This window comes from Diaphorina citri, unplaced genomic scaffold, assembly GCF_000475195.1.
Source record: "Diaphorina citri unplaced genomic scaffold, Diaci psyllid genome assembly version 1.1 scaffold1750, whole genome shotgun sequence".
Lineage (NCBI taxonomy): Eukaryota > Metazoa > Arthropoda > Insecta > Hemiptera > Psyllidae > Diaphorina > Diaphorina citri.
The window spans coordinates 27,367-49,098 of NW_007379176.1; the positions used below are offsets into that span (position 1 = coordinate 27,367).

Below are 21,732 nucleotides of genomic sequence, written 5' to 3' on the forward strand. Positions count from 1 at the left end.
ATCTTAAATTATAAGGAATAATAGAGAAAATAAACATTACACTCCACATGGAAAGAAAAACTGAAAATGCAATGTAAACAACAAATAAAATAAAATAAAATACCATCACGGAGGAAACAGAAGAAAATCTTAAATTATAAGGAATAATAGAGAAAATAAACATTACACTCCACAAATATGGATTTAAAAAAATCTCACTATATCTACTATTACTTATTCCTTCACTTACATGAAATGTGCATTTTCTCTATTATATTACCTTATATTAATTTGACTTGAACGATGCATAGATAGATACCATTTTTTACGAGGTTTCATAGAGAGGGAACTGTAACAGCGGAGGTCTTTTCGTTCTGAAATCAAAGAGAGAACAGGATAGCAGAAAGCCAGGCATTCCGAAAAAGAACCTTATCTGTTTTAAGATAAAGTTTGCCTAGGACAGGAATCGACCCCGCAGTTCAACCGGTGCCAAGTATGTCACTTGTCATTACCATGTCTAGTTCCGTGTTCAAAATATTTCCTCTGTTTCTCTTGTTTTCATTTCTATCCGTGTTCGCTTGTGCTATTCATTTTCTCCTGGTCAATTTTTTCTTTGACCCGAGTAGCTTATCCATCGTTCCGTACAGAAACCAGATGGTGACACCGTCCACATTCAAAGGTAAGTCCTTGCTTCCCCAAGCTATGAGTACTTTACTCTGTACACCATTTGCATTTCTATGAGTCTGGCACCACATACTACTAAAAGCCGAATGGTGATGGCAGAATAACGAAAAGATACACGTATATGTCTTATCTGCCATACATTGGGGTGATGGTCTCTAGCCATGTTAAATAAAATTGGCTCGTCCTGAACCGCAGGCCACCATTTGGGAAACCCCGGTCACTAAAAAGAAAGTTAGTTGCTGAGTGCACACCCTAAAGCAGGTACTTGGAAACTCTCCGTATTTTTCACAGAGGTCCTCGTTCATTTAGACCTGAAAGGTGCACCCCCCAGTCTGACGTACCTGAAGGAGATCCTTCCCATCCTGGCCTACACGGGGGCTACCAGCCTCCTCATTGAATGGGAAGACACCCTACCCTATTCCTTAGGGTTCGACAACACCAACCCTTTCAGGGAAACCGAAATATTTATCATCCTAGCGGCTGCGGAGTCCAATGGACTCGCCAGTATTCCTCTCGTACCTCTATACTCGGATATGGACTTCGTACTGAAAGTGAAAGAGTTTGCCAAGATGCGGCAGAATTTCAACGACACCCGGTTTATTTGCCCGAACGCCAGAAGCTCGCTGGACCTTGTGTTCAAGATGATAGGGAGGGTAAGTAATAAGTATACATGTTAAAATTTGACGTCGGACAAAAACACCCCTAAAAAAACGCTGTATGGAAATATTCACCCATGTTCTAAATCTGAAGGGTGGCTGGGACAGGCTTTTGTATTTCTGTCGAAATCGTGGTCCGTGGTCTATACTCTCAGAAAACCCAAGATTAAGCTGTGTTCAAACGTAGTCTACCGGCCGTCGCGTCGTGTCGATCTACGAGGTGAATCTCTATGTTGTCGAGGCAGTGTGGACGGTTCAGGCCGGTCGACTATGTGTGGACACAGCTTCAGACATCAATCGATCGAGGTGCACCTAGCATTTTAAATTTTGAAGCACCCAGCCTAGATATAGATAGCTCGGAAGGTAGCTGACACAGCTTCAGACATCAATCGATCGAGGTGCACCTAGCATTTTAAATTTTGAAGCACCCAGCCTAGATTTAGATAGCTCGGAAGGTAGCTTTTGTCTTCTAAGCGCTAGGTCACGGGTTCGATTAACGCCCAGGGCGAATTTTATCCTTAACAGATGAGGTTCGTTGTCTTCTAAGCGCTAGGTCACGGGTTCGATTAACACCCGGGGCGAATTTTATCCTTAACAGATGAGGTTCGTTCTCGGAACGCCTATCTCACCCCTATTCTGTCCTCCATCTGCTTTAAATTTCGGGACGTGCCGGGACGATAAGATCTCCGTTGTTGCTTTTCCCTGAGCTCAATGAAATTCTTCGTCCCTCATCCTCCTTGATCCAGCTCTCTTCTCCTTCCCCAGGTTTTAGACTTTCACCGAGACACCAAATACTTCCACATCGGGTTCCGAGGTCCGTTCCCTCAGGATGAGTGTCCTAGGGAATGTTGTGGGGGAAAACACTTATATGACGTCATCATAGATCATTTGGTGACTATTGTGCGTCATTTCCATCAGTTATATCCGCAAGTGAAGTTGCTGATGTGGGACGATTTGTTTCGGTGTGTGCCTACGAGTCGCATCAAGCAACATAACATGTAGATAAGTATTTCTCACAAAACATTTTCCTTTTTCGATCCTTTGTGCTTGATAAAATTTGCAATATTGAATTTTCCAAGTTTTTTCTTTTTTGCTTTTGAAGCACATAATTTGTCATGTTGATTTTTGTTCTTTATTACAACCTCATGCTTGAGATTGTCAGATTTATCGCCAACGAGGTTGGTATTTGTCAGGGGTGTAATGTTGCCATTGCCTTTGTTTATACCAGTGATACCGCTGATGTCATCAGTGTCTTCATCAGTTGCTCTTAGGTCATGTTCCTCCTCATCACTAGAATATTCATCATATAACTGTTTTTGTTTCCGTGATTTTTGACTTGGTCTATGTTGTTTGGATTCATACACAAGAGCTTCATTATCACTACTCTTCTCCAAGTCTACACTAGATTCATTACCTTTCCTTTCAGTAGTACAGGAACGCAGTTCACTCAAAGTTGTTTCTTTTGATTGCTGATGACTTTTGAAATCAATTGCTTTGCTTTCGTGGCATGCTTTTGAGGGACTATTTACCACGTTTTGTTTGTGTCTTTTTCCATTTTCCATTGCGATTAATTTTGCATAGGACGCTGGAAACCTGTGTACTCCAATTTTAGTGTTAGGTACAATTTCATTCCGATCATCAACAAGGTTTTCCTTGCTTAAATTAATCCATGTGTCCCCAGAGGATCTTCTAAAACTTAGTTTAATTGGAACCGTTGATTCTTCATTGATTTGTGAATGTGAATCAAGAGACATCCTTTTAAATGAAATTGCTTTTGGAGCATGACCTCTAGTAGGTGCTTCAAAAGAATTTTCAAGAAGAGAAGATTCCGTATATTCGGCAGAAGTTAACAAACTCCGTTGAGGAGAATCCTTTGAAGAAAGATTTTTAGGAGACATTGTCATCCTATGAATTTGAACTTGGGCATTTGTTTTGGCAAATGATTTTTTCATACGATCATACTCTATATTCTCGGACATGTTCATATTTTGACAGTCCTTTCCATCTTCATTTCTTGAATGATCCAATTCTTTCTTGTTAACAGGATCATTTCCTATTTCGGACAATACTTTCTTGTCGGAATCACCGTCTTCTACTTGGACAGATTCTTTCTCTTTGGAATTACTGTCATTTAGTTCCACAAATTCTTTCTTATCGAAATTACTATCCTCTACTTCACCCAATTCTTTTTTATCGGAATTGATTTCTTCTATTTCAGCAAATTCTTTCTTATCGGAATTACTATCTTCTACTTTAGCCAATTCTTTTTTGTCAGAATTACTCTTTTTTATTTCAACCAGTTCCTTATCAAAATTACTTTCTTCTACTTCGACCAGTTCTTTCTTGTCAGAATTACTCTTTTTTATTTCAGCCAATTCTTTATCAAAATTACTTTCTTCTACTTCTGCCAATTTTCTCTTATCAGAATTACTGTTTTCTACTTCAGCCAAATCTTTTTTTATTTTTTGGTTGACTTACAATTTTATTGAAATAATCACGAAACAGATCCAGTATGTGACAGTACTTTTTTATCTTTTCAAACGTGGTATTGTTCTTTTTATAGATCAAATCATAATAAATAGAGTTAATGATGACAAACCATTTCTCTATAGCTAGACTATCATGCTTCGTTTTAGTGTTGAAACGAGCGGAACACAAAACTTGTTGCAGCTCAGCAAAGAAATCTGCAGAACCATTAGCAACATAGTCAGGGATTGCTGGATTATGAAGTAAATATTCTATTTCTAACTCATGAACAACAATTTCCCTATTGTTGACTTTTTGGTTTTCATTTGATCCACTCGCTATCCTTGAACAACTTTCATTCATCAAAGATTCAGTAGGGTCCTGACACTTGTTAGTGCTCAAATTACAATGCATTTGATCCTTGACTAAGTTTTCTAGAGTATCAGTTTCTTTGCCAGGTATGTTGTCTAGTGTATCACTTTTTTTATCAGGTATGTTTCCTAGTGTATCACTTACTTTATCAGGTATGTTTTCTAGTATATCACTTTCTTTATCAGGTAAGTTTTCTAATATATCAGTTTCTTTGCCAGGTATATATACTAGTGTATCACTTTCTTTATCAGGTATGTTTTCTAGTGTATCTCTTTCTTTAACAGACATTGTGTTGAGAGGGTGAGTAGATTCAACATGTTCACAAGACTTATTGTTCATAACGGGTTTGGAAAGGTTATTATTATCAAGGAGAATGTCAGACTCTAACGAATCAGATCCAGCATCCATGCTAATCACATCATAGTTTGAAACGTCTGATTGGTCACATATATTACGGTTGGTGTCTTCGGATTCACAATTGGATTCCAAGTGAAATGCATGGACTATTGAAGGTGAAGATGAAGTTTGCTGATGGCAAGGTATAACCAGTTGAGATAAATTTGGTTTCTTTGGATGCTCAGAAATATCCCTGTTCAAATCAAGTCCCAAAGAAGGAATATTATAACTAGAATTGAGATTTGGCAAACCTGAAGAGGCTGGAACTGCTTCAACTTTGGGTGAACTAGATGAATATTGTGAGGTGCCAGGTGTACGCTGAAACAGACAACATTGACATACATAAGTTTAGAATAAATTTACTTCATTCCGTTGTCAGCCTCATACTGATATATGTAAACGAAAGGTAAGACAGAGTTACTTAACCACTCACAAAGGAAGATAAATAAAGAGAAGAAAACAAGGTGGCTAGTAGAAATGTGCAAAAGATATGACGTCAGACTTGCTACGAGGGGTTGCCCCTACGATTTAAGACAAAGCACGTATCTCTATTATTTAATTATGGTATTCAAATATACTAGCAGCGATACAAGAGCATTTGTTACTCACCTCATTACTAGAGAAAGTGAGAAGACTCTTGTTAACTCCTTGGAACAGAGATACATCAGCTGACCTAAAATGACAATATGAGAGTTACTTATACTTAACCACTCACAAAGGAAGATAAATAAAGAGAAGAAAACAAGGTAGCTAGTAGAAATGTGCAAAAGATATGACGTCAGACTTACAAATCAGAGACAATACCACTTTTTTTACTTTCTTCAATAATAGTACTGATTGACACATCATTGTTCTTCAGCATTTTTGGGCATTTCTTCAATCAGAGACAATACCACTTTTTTTACTTTCTTCAATAATAGTACTGATTGACACATCATTGTTCTTCAGCATCAGACTTACTACGAGGGGTTGCCCCTACGATTTAAGACAAAGCACGTATCTCTATTATTTAATTATGGTATTCGAATATACTAGCAGCGATACAAGAGCATTTTTCACTCACCTCATTACTAGAGAAAGTGAGAAGACTCTTGTTAACTCCTTGGAACAGAGATACATCAGCTGACCTAAAATGACAATATGCGCAATATTTACACAATCAGAGACAATACCACTTTTTTTACTTTCTTCAATAATAGTACTGATTGACACATCATTGTTCTTCAGCATTTTTGGGCATTTCTTATTATTTACTACTGAACTGTCATTTTTAGTGTCACTTTTCTTTGCTTTGGGTGTAATTGTTGCTGAACTAGATTTATTACCTAAAATGGTGCAATTCAAAGGCCAGTCTGTTTCTGGATTTACTTTTTTCTTCTTGTTTAACAGTGGTTCATTTGCTTTGGTAAATACTTCAGAAGTATCAATTTTTCTTTTCAGAGGGTTTTGTTTACAAAGTCTATCTGATTGTTGTATATTTTTGTTCAGTATAACACAGCAGTCAAAGAGTTGTGGGTCGTTCCTGAAAGCTTTCAAATAAGGGGTTTTCATAATAATATGTTTCATATTCATTCTGTTCTTGCTCTTTAAGCTCCTACATGTCAACTTTTCATCTTCTTTTGACCTTGTGTCACAATGATGTTTCATCAATTTCGCACTTTTTTTACCATCGACATCTATTTGGCTGGCTGTTTCAATTTTGTGTTTGATTTTATTCATATTTTTTAATGCGTTTTTCTTACTTACATCACTAACATTAATTTTATCTGACACTACCTTTTTACTTTTTACTGGATCATTTTTACTAATCTTAGTTTCTTTGCTCTGGGGTATATCTATGCATTTCAAGTTTGGTTTTGAATTAGGTGATTTTTTAAAGTTGACTTTAATATTTTTGACATCAGTAAATTTATCACTTGATTCAATACTTTTTCTAGGAATTTTTGGTATTTTCTTGTATGTTTTTCCTTCGATATTAAGGTCAACATTACTATGTAAATTGGTTCCTACAGAATGTACATTTATGTGTGCTCCAACATTTTTGTCATTTTGTAAAGGTTTCTTCTGTTTCATTTCCAAGTCAGTATTGAATTTTGAATTATCTAAAAGAGGCCTATGTAGATCGTCGTTAATGTTCAAAGCTTTTTTGGTATTAGTGGAATTGAATTTTTTACTACATTCTTTCTCGTTGTTGTTATTATTACTACTACTGGAAATTGCAATGCAGGATTTAGATGTATTGAAATCATTGACTTTTTTTCTCTCACTGAATATATTTTAATAAACCTTTGGACACCATAAAGAGATATCGTACCGGTACTAAAAAAGAAAGACAAAATGAAGCTAAGAGGGAAGAATTTATGGGGAAGGAACTATTTTATAGTTATCAGCAATAAATTGTAGGAGTTATAAAAAGAGAAACAAATTTGAAAGCTGATTAATAAACAATAATAAAATATGTAACTACGCATTATTAAAATGAGCAGAAATGAGTAAAATGAATAATGAGGGTTTGAATAAAGTACAAAGGTAAATAGTGATACTGGCAAATGATTAATAATGTGCTCCTTCAAGAATTAAGGATCAATTTTTCAGAGTATGTATTAAAGGCAACAGGGGAAAACAAATTAAAATTGGAAAAAATAATAATAAAACAAATTGTGTACATAATTATACGTATAATATTTATACATACCTATAAAAAAATGTTTATTTAAACCAAAATATGTTTACCCTAAAACTTACAAAATAGCATTTCTTCAAAAAGGATTTCCAAGCAGTCTCCAGTTATCTACTGGTTACCACGGGTAAGAGCGTACCAGTTACCAAATGTCTTAACCAACTAATATAACAGACACTAAGATAATAGCTTAATAGCCTCGACTGTAACTCGCATTCATGATTTTTTTCTTCTTCTAATTTAAATTTAATTAAAAACACACTCCACAAATATGGATTTAAAAAAATCTCACTATATCTACTATTACTCATTCCTTCACTTACATGAAATGTGCATTTTCTCTATTATGTTTAATAAACCTTTGGACACCATAAAGATATCGTACCGGTACTAAAAAAGAAAGACAAAATGAAGCTAAGAGGGAAGAATTTATGGGGAAGGAACTATTTTATAGTTAACAGCAAAAGCTTTTTTGGTATTAGTGGAATTGAATTTTTTACTACATTCTTTCTCGTTGTTGTTGTTATTATTACTACTACTGGAAATTGCAATGCAGGATTTAGATGTATTGAAATCATTGACTTTTTTTCTCTCACTGAATATATTTATACATTTTAAGTTTGGCTTCAAAATGGTTGAGTTTTTGCTATTAACTTTGATGTTCTTAACATCAGTAGATGTTTCATTCAAGTCTACACTTTTTCTTGGAGTTTTTGGTATTTTGTAACTCTTCAATTTCTCAAGTGATCCTTTTTCAATACCAAGATCGCATTTCTTAATCAAGGGGACTATTTTAGGATGTAAATTTACTTGTCCTTTTCCATCATTTAATGAAGCTTTTATTTGATTAACTTTAGATTTTGAATCTCCTAATTGAGGATTTTTTTTACAACTACTAATCACAACTTCATTAGTAGCAGAAACCATTTTTTCATTTTCATCAGTGTGATACAAAGGTTTACTACTTTCTTCATCGTTGCTACGATTGCATAGATTTACACCTCCAGTGTATGCTTTAGATATTAATTTAGTATTTTTACTCTCCTTATTTATATCATGAACGTTTTCATTAGTCCTAACTTTTGTAAAATTTAGATGGCTGTTTACAAAGCAATTCTTCGTAGGTCCAGATGACGAAATACCCATGTTCAATGGGTCTGACTTTTTGATTGTCATATTTTGTCTGTCAAAATGTTTGTCAAGATTTATCTGATTATCTTTACCTAATGGAACATTTTGTTTTATAGGAGTTTCTAATTGGCCACATTTAAAAGGTATGCGGCTCCAAGCATTGTCAACTTTACTTAAAATACTTCCTAATGATTTCTCTTTTTCAGTAGTTATATTTTGTTTTGCAATAGGTTCTTTAATTTTCTCACATTTAAGGCGAGGATCTTTAGTATTCATCTTGTTTCTAGTTGAATCTATGTCAGTCTTAGCAGGCAAGTTGGTCTGTGTAATTCCTACCGACAACGTTGATATCGCAGCTTTGTCAATAAGTTTGACAATGTTCTGATTTGCATTCCTTGGATGATTTTTTTCGTTTTCTTCTTCAAGGCGTATTTTGTCTTTCTTTAATCTAGGATCAAGGTGATTATATGATGTTGCTAGTTGGCTGCGATATCGAACAAATGGTATTTCAACAAAAAACTTTTTCAATTTGTAAACTATTGAGTTATCCAAGTTCGAAGAGCATTTTTCATTCAATTTTTCAGACTGTTGTGTTTTTGGTTCTAAACTACCACTTAACTTACGTAAGCGTGGATCTCTTGAATCACTGGAAATATCCTTGCCTGACTGTATTGATTCCTTCGTCATATTACTACACAAAAAGGATTGATTAGTAGTTATCAAACAATCCAAGTTTGAACCCCAAGCTAAACTTGGTATATCAGAGGTAATACTTTCATTGTTTATTTCATAGATATTATTATTGCATGTTCTACTTGGTATATGAACTTGTTTAGCGCCTTCCTGGGAACCTACATCTTTCACACTTGAGCTCGTAAGAATTTTTCCATTCTGATTTATAGCTCCTACTGGAAATGAAGCTAAATTATCTGGTGCATCTCGCTTTAACAGGGATTCGTTTGACTCCTCATTTTTACTGGCTTCGACGTTTTTGTTACTTGGGCCTATATTGTTTATTTCTTGTAATACTCTGGAATCACTGTTATTGGTTGATTGGATTGGTTCGATTTGATTATGAGGGCTATTGAAATCCGAACCTGATGATTCTAAGCTAATGTGTAAAATAGGTTTATCTGAATCATTTCTCATTTCTTTCAAACTGTTAGACGAAACACGATTTTCATTTGCATGGACAGGACTCTTAACGAGAGGGATCGATTCAATAGTTTGATATATTTGTTCAATTTTATTTAACAAAGTTGAAGTTGGCTTCCATGATATCAATGCCGTCTTTATATATTTTAACTTATCTATCTCTTCGGACGAAATAGACTGTTTGTTTCTGACAGATTTTTGAAACAGTATTGCGATGTCATCTTTCCACTGGGATATTTTTCTTTTTTCACTTATAAGATTCCTACATTTTTTTGAAGAGTTGATATTGAAATGGTATTTCAATAAAAACTTTTCGATTTTTAAATGGTTCTTTTTGAAGAATTTTCCTCCATATTCATCTACAGAACTTATACCATCCGTTTCGTTTTGACGGAGTTTACAATTGATCCAATCCTTTATCGCTTCAAGTTTAAGAACATACATGGGTAAGCTGTCAGAATAATTGACCTAAAATGACAATATGACAAATATTAGATCAATAAGTTTTTGGGTCTAATAAATATTTTATCGAAATCAGGAGAGAGGCTGTTCTGATATCTTATAGAAGAAAGCCAGCGGTTCCGAGAACGAACCCTACTTGCTATAAAGTTCGCCTCGGGCGGGAATCGAACCCGCAACCTAGCTCTTACAAGGCAGGCTTGCTACCTGTTGTTTAGAGCTCCTCAATTTTAACCAGCTCCTTTCTGAAAATGGGCACAAATAGAATATACATATGTAGACCCAATTTTCGAGATACCTATTTTGGTTTATTTTAATAAATTAATGTGCAAATAGTCAAGTAGGTATAAAAGTAAATGAATTCGGAGGTACTTACCAATAAAGCTACATTGAAATATTCAAAAACTCTCACAATACAAACAAAATTAGTTAGAAACTAAGAACTAATGCACGCTATTATAACGTCTAGGTTCTCAATTCCAATTTCAACTAAAAATATTCTGGCTTGACACAGAGCGACCCAGAAATGAAATGAACTATTTTACGAAGGTATCTACTCTCAATAAAACTCGACCTCTTTTTTCTTAGAAAGGCGTTTTAATATTTTTTGGTTGACTTACAATTTGTTTGAAATAATCACGAAACAGATCCAGTATGTGACAGTACTTTTTTATCTTTTCAAACGTGGTATTGTTCTTTTTATAGATCAAATCATAATAAATAGAGTTAATGATGACAAACCATTTCTCTATAGCTAGACTATCATGCTTCGTTGTAGTGTTGAAACAAGCGGAACATAAAACTTGTTGCAGCTCAGCAAAGAAATCTGCAGAACCATTAGCAACATAGTCAGGGATTGCTGGATTATGAAGTAAATATGCTATTTCTAACTCATGAACAACAATTTCTCTATTGTTGACTTTTTGGTTTTCATTTGATGCACTCGCTATCCTTGAACAACTTTCATTCATCAAAGATTCAGTAGGGTCCTTACACTTGTTAGTGCTCAAATTACAATGCATTTGATCCTTGACTAAGTTTTCTAGAGTATCACTTTCTTTGCCAGGTGTGTTGTCTAGTGTATTACTTTTTTCATCAGGTATGTTTCCTAGTGTATCACTTACTTTATCAGGTATGTTTTCTAGTATATCACTTTCTTTATCAGGTAAGTTTTCTAATATATGTTGAAGATATGAGTCTCGACCTCTTTGAATTGAACAGAAATGATTTTTTTTTTTCTTTCTTTTATTTTTTTTAAAGAGGTTTGATAGAGGGAACTATAATTGCCAAGGTCTCATCGTCCCGAAAGCAAAGAGAGACAGGAGACAGGATAAGAGAAAGCCGGCCGTTCCGAGAACGAACCTTCCCCGTTCCGGATAAAATACGCCCCCGGGCACGAATCTAACTTGCGACCTAGCGCTTACAGAACGAAAATTAAACTAGATGCAACCAGAGTTATATTAGACTGGCCTTTAGAATAATGTTGTTTGGCTAAGGCCCGGTTTCTGACAATACGGGCACGAATCTAACTTGCGACCTAGCGCTTAGAGAACGAAAATTAAACTAGATGCAACCAGAGTTATATTAGACTGGCCTTTAGAATAATGTTGTTTGGCTAAGGCCCGGTTTCTGACAAGACGAAACTCGAGAGTTTGAGCTCATTAACCGCGGAGTTTGCAAAAAGTGCGTTTCTAACAATATAAAATTCCGCAAGCTGAGCGCTAGTGTCGTTGTTTATTTTGAACCACGCGTTTGTTCCTCGGTCAAACCTTTAACATTATGGACTCTTTGCTGGTGACCAAGAACTAAGTATGGCTCATTTCACACTGAGCGGATTTTTACCGCCTGCAAAATCCGCGATTTCTTTCACACACAGCGGTTTACATTTACGTAGGTAACACTTCAAGAAATTAAAAATTATTATCAATATTCCTTACATCACAACAATTCTAATATGATTACTACTACAGCGGGAAAAAAAACCGCGATCGCGGGTCTAAATTTCTGCGGACGTCCAGCGGATCCGCAGGGAAAACACGCGGATTTCACTAGAACACCGCTGTGTGTGAAAGGACTCATTAAACACTCATTGACTAGGCGGAAAAAAACCGCGAGAGCGGAATCCGCGCGGTAAAAAATCCGCTCAGTGTGAAATGGCTCTAAGCCAGCCTGGTCAGCTTGGAGGGTAGCGCGTCTACCTTGTGAGCGCTAGGTCGTGGGTTCGATCCCGCAATAGGCGAACTTTATTCTAACAGCCGACTTTCTCCTATCCTCCTCTTTTAGATTTCGGGATGATAAGACCTCCATTGTAACAGTTGTTTCCTCTATCAAACCTAAAAGGAAAAAGGCATGTATTGACCTATCAAATAGGTCAATAATAGGTTTGAATAGAACAAGAATGACTTACTTGTCAGGTGATCTGATGACTGATTGATTTGTTAGGACCCTATCAAATAGGTCAATAATAGGTTTGAATAGAACAAGAATGACTTACTTGTCAGGTGATCTGATGACTGATTGATTTGTTAGGACAGACTTGGTGATTTCTATAGACTGACTAGATGAGGATGATGCTGATCTGGAACACTGACGCCTCTGTTGTCTCCTACTTGAGGATTTCCCTTTGGAACTACTGCCAGAGTCAGAATGACTGGAATAGGTTCGACTTCTATCTTTACGACGTGAGTGTTTAGAGTGTCTACTCTTTAAATGAATTGATGTAGACCTGTCTGATGGTCGTCTCCTTTGTCTGCTTCCAGAGTGGTGTCTTTTATGTGGTGATGTATCAAGACTGCTTGTAGGGTGAGTTGACTTACTTTGACCAATTCTGGAGTGATGTCTTTCATGGGGAGATTTACTTGGTCTCCTTTGAGACAAGGTAGGAGACATGGTCTCATCTCTAGAGTAATGACTTTTAATTGGTGATTTAATTTTCTTTCTAGAATGCCTCTTTTTTCTTTTGGAATATTTTTCCTCTGAAAATTCAACTGCAGGATCTTGCAAAACATTCCATTGAAGTTTTTCTCTCGAATCTCTGCATGAATATTGCAATTTTTCACGTGAACAGTTCAATTCAGATAGATCTGAAATAGTTTCAGCAGTTGAGTGTGAACTTGTTGGACTTGAAGGGTTATAGAAAGATATTGACTTTTGTTTTTTAATACTGCTGTCTATCTCTGAGTCATTAAAAACTTTATGTTTGAACAGATCATTTCTAACTGCTATTTTGAGATTTTGTCCTCCAGTGAAAGGTGTTGCATTGATCACTTCATCTAGGTTTGGGAATAACTCATCTTCTTGAACTCCATGTACAGGAGGAATGCCTGGTTTAGCTAATAATCTGGAAGACGAGTAGTTTGTAAACTCTTGCTCTGCTACACTGGGGATAATGGATTTCTTTTTTCTCTTACTTGATTTCTTACTCTTCTTTGATTTTCTTTTCTCTCTGTGTTTCAGCTTGGGGTTGTCAGTGCCTCTGCTTTTTATTTCTGCTATAGACATTTTGATAATATCTAATTTTTCAATATCTCTCATGACCTTCTCTGAGCTGTTTGGTGTATTCAGTTTTGATTTAATTCGTTCTATCAGTTTATTCTTTTCAAGTTCCAATTCATGTAAGGAGGGAGATTCAGTAGGTTGGTCATTATCTAGTAAAGTCATATCACGGATGAGTGGCTCATCATAAGATTTAGTACTGGATATATCAGACAGAGATAGAATACTTTCTGATCTATGAGATAGTACCATTTGGTTGTAACCAATACTTGAACTAGAACCATTACTAATCTCTCCTTCCTCTTTGTCCTCATTGTCATTCTCAACTAATGTCATATCATCTATGTAACCTACCAAGTTTAAGTCATCATCTGAAATAAAGGAGATACAATCTCACTTTAATACTTGCATTTTCAAATAGGAACTAACTCCCAAAACTGGCTTCCTTTCCCAATGTAAGCTAACCTACAGTAAAAATAAAAAAATTAATAACCAAAATTAAAAAAAAAGGATTGTGAAAAAAAATAATAATAATAATAATAAAAAAAAAAAAAAATAATAAAAAAAATCACAGGTCTAGAAACTAGATTGTGTTGAAAACTCTCTGATAAAGCATTTGGCTCCAATCTATTGTACAAGCTGACTTGGGCTTGTGCAAGAGATTTTATAGTGACAATCTCTATGTATAGGCACTTCAACATTGACTGATTGACCTTTATTTTCTAGAGAAGTAGGTATAAAAGGTAACTATACCTACCAAACTTACCTTTATCATTGTCAGAGGCCATTTTGAGATTTCTTGTCCTTATCACAGTCTTTCAAAACTTCACAATAGGGTGATCTGTAATAAGAAAAACAGAAACACATTTATTATTATTACCTACTTATTATAAAAGATGAGTGTTTCACGAACAATTTTCATATATTTTGGCCAGCAAAGTTTCAAATAAAATAGGGATACAGCTTTGAGCAGTTTACTTGAATTTGAGTTGAAACAAATTAATATGCAACTAAACCATAGGTGTATAATAGTTCTTTATAATAACTACTTAGGTACTTTAAATCAAAAATATACTTGAGACTTTAGTGACTAACCAGGCATCAAATTACAAGTTGCACTTGCACAATCAAACTAGAGATAAAAAAAAAAGTAACAAACCTGAACTTTAGGGACTAACCATGCATCAAATCACAGCAAGTTGTGCAATCAAATTCACTGATAATGAAACGTAACAAACCTGAACTTTAGGGACTAACCATGCATCAAATCACAGCAAGTTGTGCAATCAAATTCACTGATAATGAAACAAGATCCAGCAAAGTTTCATTTGTTTCAACGAAATTTCTAAATCAAAAATTTGAGTATTAGATATTGAAAAGCTGTTGTAAACCTCCAATTCCATTATTCCATTTAGTGATAAACTGATAAAAGTAAACTGAAATTCTGAAAAAGAAAAAGAAACAAAAAGTACTAAGTACTGTACAAGTTATCAAGTAGGTACCCACTACCCAAATACAAAATGATAACGATATAACGAATTTGAAATGATTAAAATGATTTGGAATGGAGCAGTTGCAAATGGGTAAAAATTATAAATAAATGGTCGATTCCTATGTAAAAAGTTGTGAAAACTGAAAAATCCAAATCTGAGGTCAAAACTCCGAAAAAATAACTGTAAAAGGTCGAAAATTCAATTTTTATTTTCCGTTCAAATCTGAGGACAAAACTCCGAAAAAATAACTGCAAAAGGTCGAAAATTCAATTTTTATTTTCCGTTCTAATGAAAGACAAGACTTCAAATTTGTGTAAAAAATCTGTAAAATACGGCTCAAGTTCCCGCGCTCTTAATAGTAACAGTGTTGCCAGAATTTTCGTACGTACGGTAATGGAGGAGTTGCAAATGGGTAAAAATTATGAATAAATGGTCGGTTCCTATGTAAAAAGTTGGGAAAAATCCAAATCTGAGCTCAAAACTCCGAAAAAATAACTGTAAACGATCCAAAATTCAATTTTCATTTTCCGTTCTAATGAAGATGTGTGACGTCAGACTTAACGCAGTTGCTATTTTCGTCCGCTAGGTAGCGCCAGTTCCCCCTCTTCAGCTCTCTTTCTTGCATCATCATCATCATCATCATCTAGTAAGAGGCAAGAGGGGAGAGGGGGGTAGTGAATCATTCAACTCGCGTATGCGCATAAACACATTAATGCGTTACCTGCGAGGGAGCTTTGCTCGAGACATTTGATGTGACGTCATCGCCTACGGGAGCGTATACCGTGACGTCAAAGTTCACGATTTACCGGCATTTTTTTAATCGATTTATCTCGGGATCTAGAACCCAGAAGTCGTAGAAGAAAAAGAAAAATTCCGTTGGTCCTCATTTTTCCTGCTCTATGACTTTGAAACATCACCCAAGAGCGCGACTGGAACTGATCTATTTGGATTTTGGATATGGATATAGCCGTATTTTACTATGTGACTTTTTAGTCCGTCCTTCCTTTATTAATAATAAAAGGTATAGTGGACGGACTATTGTATTCGCTTCGGTGTCTGTCTGTCTGTCAGTCTGTCTGTCTGTCAGTCTGTCCCCATAGAAGGACTTATCCAAACCTAGTCGACCTATATGTCAAATTAAAGGTCTTTTTACCAGGATCACGAAAATGGTGGTGCTAATTTTGTTCAGAGAACCATAAAGCCAAAAAACCAAAAAAACTGGTTTTTTGGGGATTTTTTTCACATTTTCTCACACAAATGAGCTCTCTCACCTCGCTAGTCGACGTTAGGAACCACCTTTATTCCGTACATAACAAGCTGGGCCCGTCCCTCCGGGAATTTTTTAGCCCTCTCACCTCGCTAGTCGACGTTAGGAACCACCTTTATTCCGTACATAACAAGCTGGGCCCGTCCCTCCGGGAATTTTTTAGCCCCCCATGAGAGCCGAGGCCTACATTAAAGTCACACCGAACTTGACAAAACCCTTCTCTCTTTTTCGCTAATATCTCGGTCGCTCCACATCAGATTGCATCGGATATCCGTCTATCAGTTAGAAAACAAAATTTCCTACCATTTTCCCTCTTATTTGACATATTTAGTCAGTACCGGTCCGGAGTTAGAAGCGGTTAAATTTTAGCAATATCCAATGGAGAGAAAAAGTTCGGCCCTTATGGGTTAATCTCACCTCGCTAGTCGACGTTAGGAACCACCTTTATTCCGTACATAACAAGCTGGGCCCGTCCCTCCGGGAATTTTTTAGCCCGTAGTTTATTCGATCGTAATTAGTGAAAATCAGTACCTACGTACCTACCTAATTTGTTTAATATTCAGTTTATTATCATTCTTGACTTGATTTTTCTGTTTTACTTTCATGTAATGAGAGCTCATTTGAGTGAGAAAATGTGAAAACAATCCCCCAAAAACCAGTTTTTTTGGTGTTTTGGCTTTATGGATCTCGGACTAAAAAGCCCACTTTGAGGTTTAAGTGTAGGGGCAAACAGCCCTATAGGACGGGTTGAGCTTCTGCGACCTAGCGCTTACAAGGCAAACACGCTATCCTCCGAGCGAACTCGGCTTGCTTGTCTAAAACTTACCTTTAGCACTCTTTTCGTTTTGTAGATTTTTACTCCCGAAAGCTCTGTTTTACTTTCATGTAATGAGAGCTCATTTGTGTGAGAAAATGTGAAAACAATCCCCCAAAAACCAGTTTTTTTGGTGTTTTGGCTTTATGGTTCTCTGGACAAAATTTGCACCACCATTTTTGTGATCCTGGTAAAAAGACCTCTAATTTGATATATAGGTTGACCAGGTTTGGATACGTCCTTCTATGGGAACAGACAGATCGACCGACTGACAGACACCGAAGCGAATACAATAGTCCGTCCCTTATACCTTTTTATTACTATTGTAATAATAAAGGAAAGAGACTAAAAAGCCCACTTTGAGGTTTAAGCCCTATAGGACAGGGGCAAACAGCCCTATAAGACGGGTTGAGCTTCTGCGACCTAGCGCTTACAAGGCAAACGCGCTATCCTCCGAGCGAACTCGGCTTGCTTGTCTAAAACTTACCTTTAGCACTCTTTTCGTTTTGTAGATTTTTACTCCCGAAAGCTCCCTTGATGTTGACATCTGCAGAAAAAAACAGACACAGAGAAAGTTCAATGGTTGAAAATTTGAAGATTCGCTCGTCGACCAGAACCCAAACATGAAAACATGTCTCAGAAATAAACCTAAAAAAGGCTTCAAGTCAGCCGAAATGTCATATCTGCGGGAATCGAACCCGCGGTTTACAGCTAATTTTACATGTCTCAGAAATAAACCTAAAAAAAGGCTTCAAGTCAGCCGAAATGTCATATCTGCGGGAATCGAACCCGCGGTTTAAAGCTAATTTTATCATTTCAAAACTTACAGCCCTTGATGGAGGCTTGGTAGCCACTGGTTCCCTCGAAATTTCCCACCTTGGATTCGAATTGTTTGATGCTTATAACACCAAGACGACTACCTGTCCACATAGTCGACCGGCCGTCGATCAATGTCGACTAAACCGTTCACGCCAGCCTAGTTAGCTTGCTTAGTAGCGCGTCTACCTTGTAAGCGCTAGTCAGCTGGTACGACTCCCGGCCGGGGTGGATTTTATTCCGAACGGATAATGTTCGTTCTCGGAAGGACCTATCCTGTCTTCCTTCTCTCTTTGCTTTGGGGACGATAAAACCTTAGCAGGTACAGTTCTCTCTATCAAACCTCTTGAAAAGAAGAAGAAGAAGAAGAAGAAGAAGAAGAAGAAGAAGAAGAAGAAGAAGAAGAAGAAGAAGAAGAAAAAGATTTCTTGATTACCTACCTGGTTTGAAAAGTAGCAATGCTTTCAGGCAGGCAAATTCCGTATGGTCCACGTTCATAGAACTGAATTTAGAAGTAACGAATTTGAGTCTATTTATTGCAATTTCCATTTGATATTTGTCGAAATTCGACTGGTAATAGGACAGACTTGAGTTGATGATATCTGGGAATAAAAATTGGAATTTGGGTAATATTTTTACAATTTTTTACTAAAAGATACGAATTTTCTGTCTCCTCTATCCTATCTTCCTTCTCTCTTCGATTTCGGGACAGTAAGACCTTGGCAGTTACAATTCCTTCCATCCAACCTCTTAAGAAAAAAGTCCGTAGGTATGTATTGTTAGATGGTTGACCAAAAGGTGGAATGGTAGAATTACCTTGACTAACGTAGAAACAACACTGTGCAGCATTCAGGACAAACAGGTCACACCAAGCCTCTTCCAGAAGGAGAATTTGATCTTTTTCACCAAGCTGAAAATAAAATGTGGAGTCAAATGTGTAAAGAAGTTACTGAGTATTTGGACTATCTGATGGAGTTTCAAAAGCTTTTTTCTCCCCCCTCCTTAGAAGAAATTAGAGTTAAAGCTACACGTTATCACCTGATCATACGATTAGATTTTATGATAAATGTGACAAAACTGTGCATGTGCAATCTAATGTACGATCTGATCTGATCATGAGAAAAAGTCGCAGCTTGTGTACTAGAGGCTTGAGAAAGTGCCAAAATCAATAAGACCTTGGCAGTTACAAAATTCCTTCCATCGAACCTCTTAAGAAAAAAGTCCGTAGGTATGTATTGTTAGATGGTTGACCAAAAGGTGGAATTGTAGAATTACCTTGACTAACGTAGAAACAACACTGTGCAGCATTCAGGACAAACAGGTCACACCAAGCCTCTTCCAGAAGGAGAATTTGATCTTTTTCACCAAGCTGAAAATAAAATGTGGAGTCAAATGTGTAAAGAAGTTACTGAGTATTTGGACTATCTGATGGAGTTTCAAAAGCTTTTTTCTCCCCCCTCCTTAGAAGAAATTAGAGTTAAAGCTACACGTTATCACCTGATCATACGATTAGATTTTATGATAAATCGTTCAACATTGTGCATGTGCAATCTAATGTACGATCTGATCTGATCATGAGAAAAAGTCGCAGCTTGTGTACTAGAGGCTTGAGAAAGTGCCAAAATTCGATGTCTCAGAAATAAACCTAAAAAAGGCTTCAAGTCAGCCGAAATGTCATATCTGCGGGAATCGAACCCGCGGTTTACAAGTTACAACTAATTGTATCATTTCCACTTACAGCCCTTGATGGAGGCTTGGTAGCCACTGGTTCCCTCGAAATTTCCCACCTTGGATTCGAATTGTTTGATGCTTATAACACCGGAGCTGAAAAAAAAAAAAAAAGGTCAAATGTTAAGCTGTGTCTACACATAGCCGACGGCCATCGATCGATGTCGACTGAAACCGTCCACACTGCCTCGACAACATTTGTAGATTCACCTTGTCGACCGACGGCCATCGGCTACGAGTATGTGTGAACAGTGAACACAGCTTTAGATGTTAAGTAGATATCTAACGAGAAGTTTAGCGCGCCTGCCTTGTAAGCGCTAGGTGGCAGGTTGGATTCCCGCTCGGGACGTACTTCATTCTGACACTTGAGGTTCGTTCTAGGAACTGGTGGCTTTCTCCTATATTGTCCTTTTCTCTTCGATTTCAGTACGATAAGACCACCGATGACAGTTCCCTCTATCAAAACTCTTTGAAAGGAAAACATTTACTACTTTCTGGTGTTCTCGTGTTGACCCAGCACCTAAATGGGAAGTATTGTGTCTCTTCTCGCCCATCTGATGAGAGGCCACCGGATATGGGCATGTTAACTCACGCCACAAGCGTCTAATGTAACAGTTGTTCCATTGCTACGAAATAAAAACGGCGGTGGAACACTCATCTTAAAAAAAAAAAATAAGGCAATAAAATTGCCCTTTGTGGATGGTTCTTTTCTACCTAATGTTCTCCATTTGGTACTGAAGTTGACCACTACAAAATTCAACTTCGACAGTACCTACCTACCTACTGCCTCGGTGGTGTAATGGTCAAGACGTCTGGTCCTGGTAATCAGGAGGGCTAGGGTTCGATCCTAGTCTAGGTAAGGAACTTCTTCTCAATATTAAGTATAAGTTGATAGGTACAATTTAAAAATTACAAAAGCCGAAAAAGGCCGTTGATATGACTTCCGTGATACTTTTCCTTCTATTCCTTCTAATGACGACAGTGGTAATCATACAAGGAGTACAATGTTCATATATATGGACAGAAACGATTTTTACGACGAAAATTTGTTCATAGGTAAATATCTACCTACATAGGTTATAAAATATAAATGTACATAGAAAAAAAAAACATGTTCTTTATTGATATTAGACATAGGTAGTTACATGAACATAGAAGGACTTTGTTTGTCTTCTTTTTATAACGGAAATCAAAATGGCGGATAAATTCGATGTTTATGGAATAATACGTTTACCTCTAAAGTTGCTGGGCTCCCGGTTTTTTCATTGTTTGCTCATGCATGATAGAAATACATATAACATACCTATAATGCAAAGTAAATAAACCTTCCGAATAATGTTGGGATTTCTGAATAAATTTCGTTATTATATTGATTTCCGCTGATTTCTTGCGTGGGGGACAGTCGTGCTTGTTTTGTTCTCAAAGGCTGAGACATTCGAGTATAAAAGTCAGGGTGTCCCAATTTTTTTATGGTTTTCAGTGTTTTCTCTGAAACCGGCTGGAATGGTGAAGAAACGAAAAATCACCAATTCATTAAATGTTTAAAGAGCTTCTTTCCATATTTTTTCTCGTATGTAGGTAGTAAAAACTTTGACCCGCGGAGCCGTGCCGTTGGTCCCCGCAGCTTAGCGGACTCTACATCTCTGTGGATATATTCTAAGGTCAATAATAATAATAATAATAATAATAATTAATAATAATAATAATAAATATAGTACCTTGTTCATTCTGTCCGAATAAGACTGAAAAGTCCCTTTACCCCAGCTTCTTCTTTTTCTTTGCCTTTTCCCGTGTTCAGACGGGGTCGGCGTTTTTCGTCAGTATTTCAATCAGACCTGGGGTGATTGCTGTGGGCTGACATTTGGTTTTGACACTAGCCTTGAACACCAGAGGTCCCGGGTTCGATAAGGGGTGCAGGACAAAATGGCACATCCACTATTGTGGCATTTGTGGTGGATGTGTCATTTTTCCCTAAGAAGTTTTTTTTTTAACTATTTAGTATGTAATATGTATTGTAATACCACATCTATCTATTGATACCTATGTATTTTCGAGGAATAATGTGTACCTGCACACTATCACTCACAATTCATATCACAAGGTGGCACGGCAAAAAAAAAAAAAAAAAAAAAAAAAAAAAG

At 36.6% G+C, this 21,732-nt stretch overlaps 3 protein-coding genes across 3 annotated transcripts in view; 1 reads left to right on the forward strand and 2 right to left on the reverse strand.

The window, feature by feature from the left end:
* Positions 1–374: 374 nt before the first annotated feature.
* LOC103517114 (hexosaminidase D-like) lies at positions 375–2,321 on the forward strand. The gene is made up of 3 exons (XM_008482135.3): positions 375–658; positions 955–1,316; positions 2,085–2,321. Exons 1-3 carry the CDS (start codon positions 475–477, stop codon positions 2,319–2,321), a joined length of 783 nt encoding a protein of 260 aa, XP_008480357.2. The 5' UTR covers positions 375–474.
* An 11-nt stretch (positions 2,322–2,332) lies between these two features.
* On the reverse strand, positions 2,333–15,082 carry LOC103517115. Its single transcript, XM_026829325.1, has 6 exons — positions 14,731–15,082; positions 14,240–14,314; positions 12,473–13,844; positions 5,163–5,226; positions 3,767–4,871; positions 2,333–3,723 (listed from the first exon to the last, which is right to left on the reverse strand). The coding sequence occupies exons 2-6, from the start codon at positions 14,259–14,261 to the stop codon at positions 2,333–2,335; spliced, it is 3,954 nt and encodes a 1,317-aa protein (XP_026685126.1). The 5' UTR covers positions 14,262–14,314; positions 14,731–15,082.
* LOC103517116 overlaps positions 14,292–21,732 on the reverse strand; it is a 12,610-nt gene continuing 5,169 nt past the window's right edge. Inside the window, exons 4-6 of the mRNA XM_026829326.1 lie at positions 19,602–19,687; positions 17,535–17,594; positions 14,292–14,314 (exon numbers count right to left, since the gene is read on the reverse strand). Coding sequence (XP_026685127.1) covers positions 14,292–14,314; positions 17,535–17,594; positions 19,602–19,687 — 169 coding nt within the window. The remainder of the gene's footprint in view (positions 14,315–17,534; positions 17,595–19,601; positions 19,688–21,732) is intronic.

Bases quoted from the DNA above. Each gene is read 5' to 3' on its own strand.
- LOC103517114 (XM_008482135.3), top strand. From the start codon at position 475: ATGTCACTTGTCATTACCATGTCTAGTTCCGTGTTCAAAATATTTCCT. The intron at 659-954 runs GTAAGTCCTTGC...TATTTTTCACAG, and splicing joins GACACCGTCCACATTCAAAG to AGGTCCTCGTTCATTTAGAC. The intron at 1,317-2,084 runs GTAAGTAATAAG...CTCCTTCCCCAG, and splicing joins TGTTCAAGATGATAGGGAGG to GTTTTAGACTTTCACCGAGA.
- LOC103517115 (XM_026829325.1), bottom strand. From the start codon at position 14,261: ATGGCCTCTGACAATGATAAAG. The intron at 5,227-12,472 runs GTAAGTCATTCT...TTGTCATTTTAG, and splicing joins GTCATCAGATCACCTGACAA to GTCAGCTGATGTATCTCTGT. The intron at 3,724-3,766 runs GCTGAAGTAGAA...GAAAATTGGCAG, and splicing joins AAAAAATAAAAAAAGATTTG to AAGTAGAAGAAAGTAATTTT.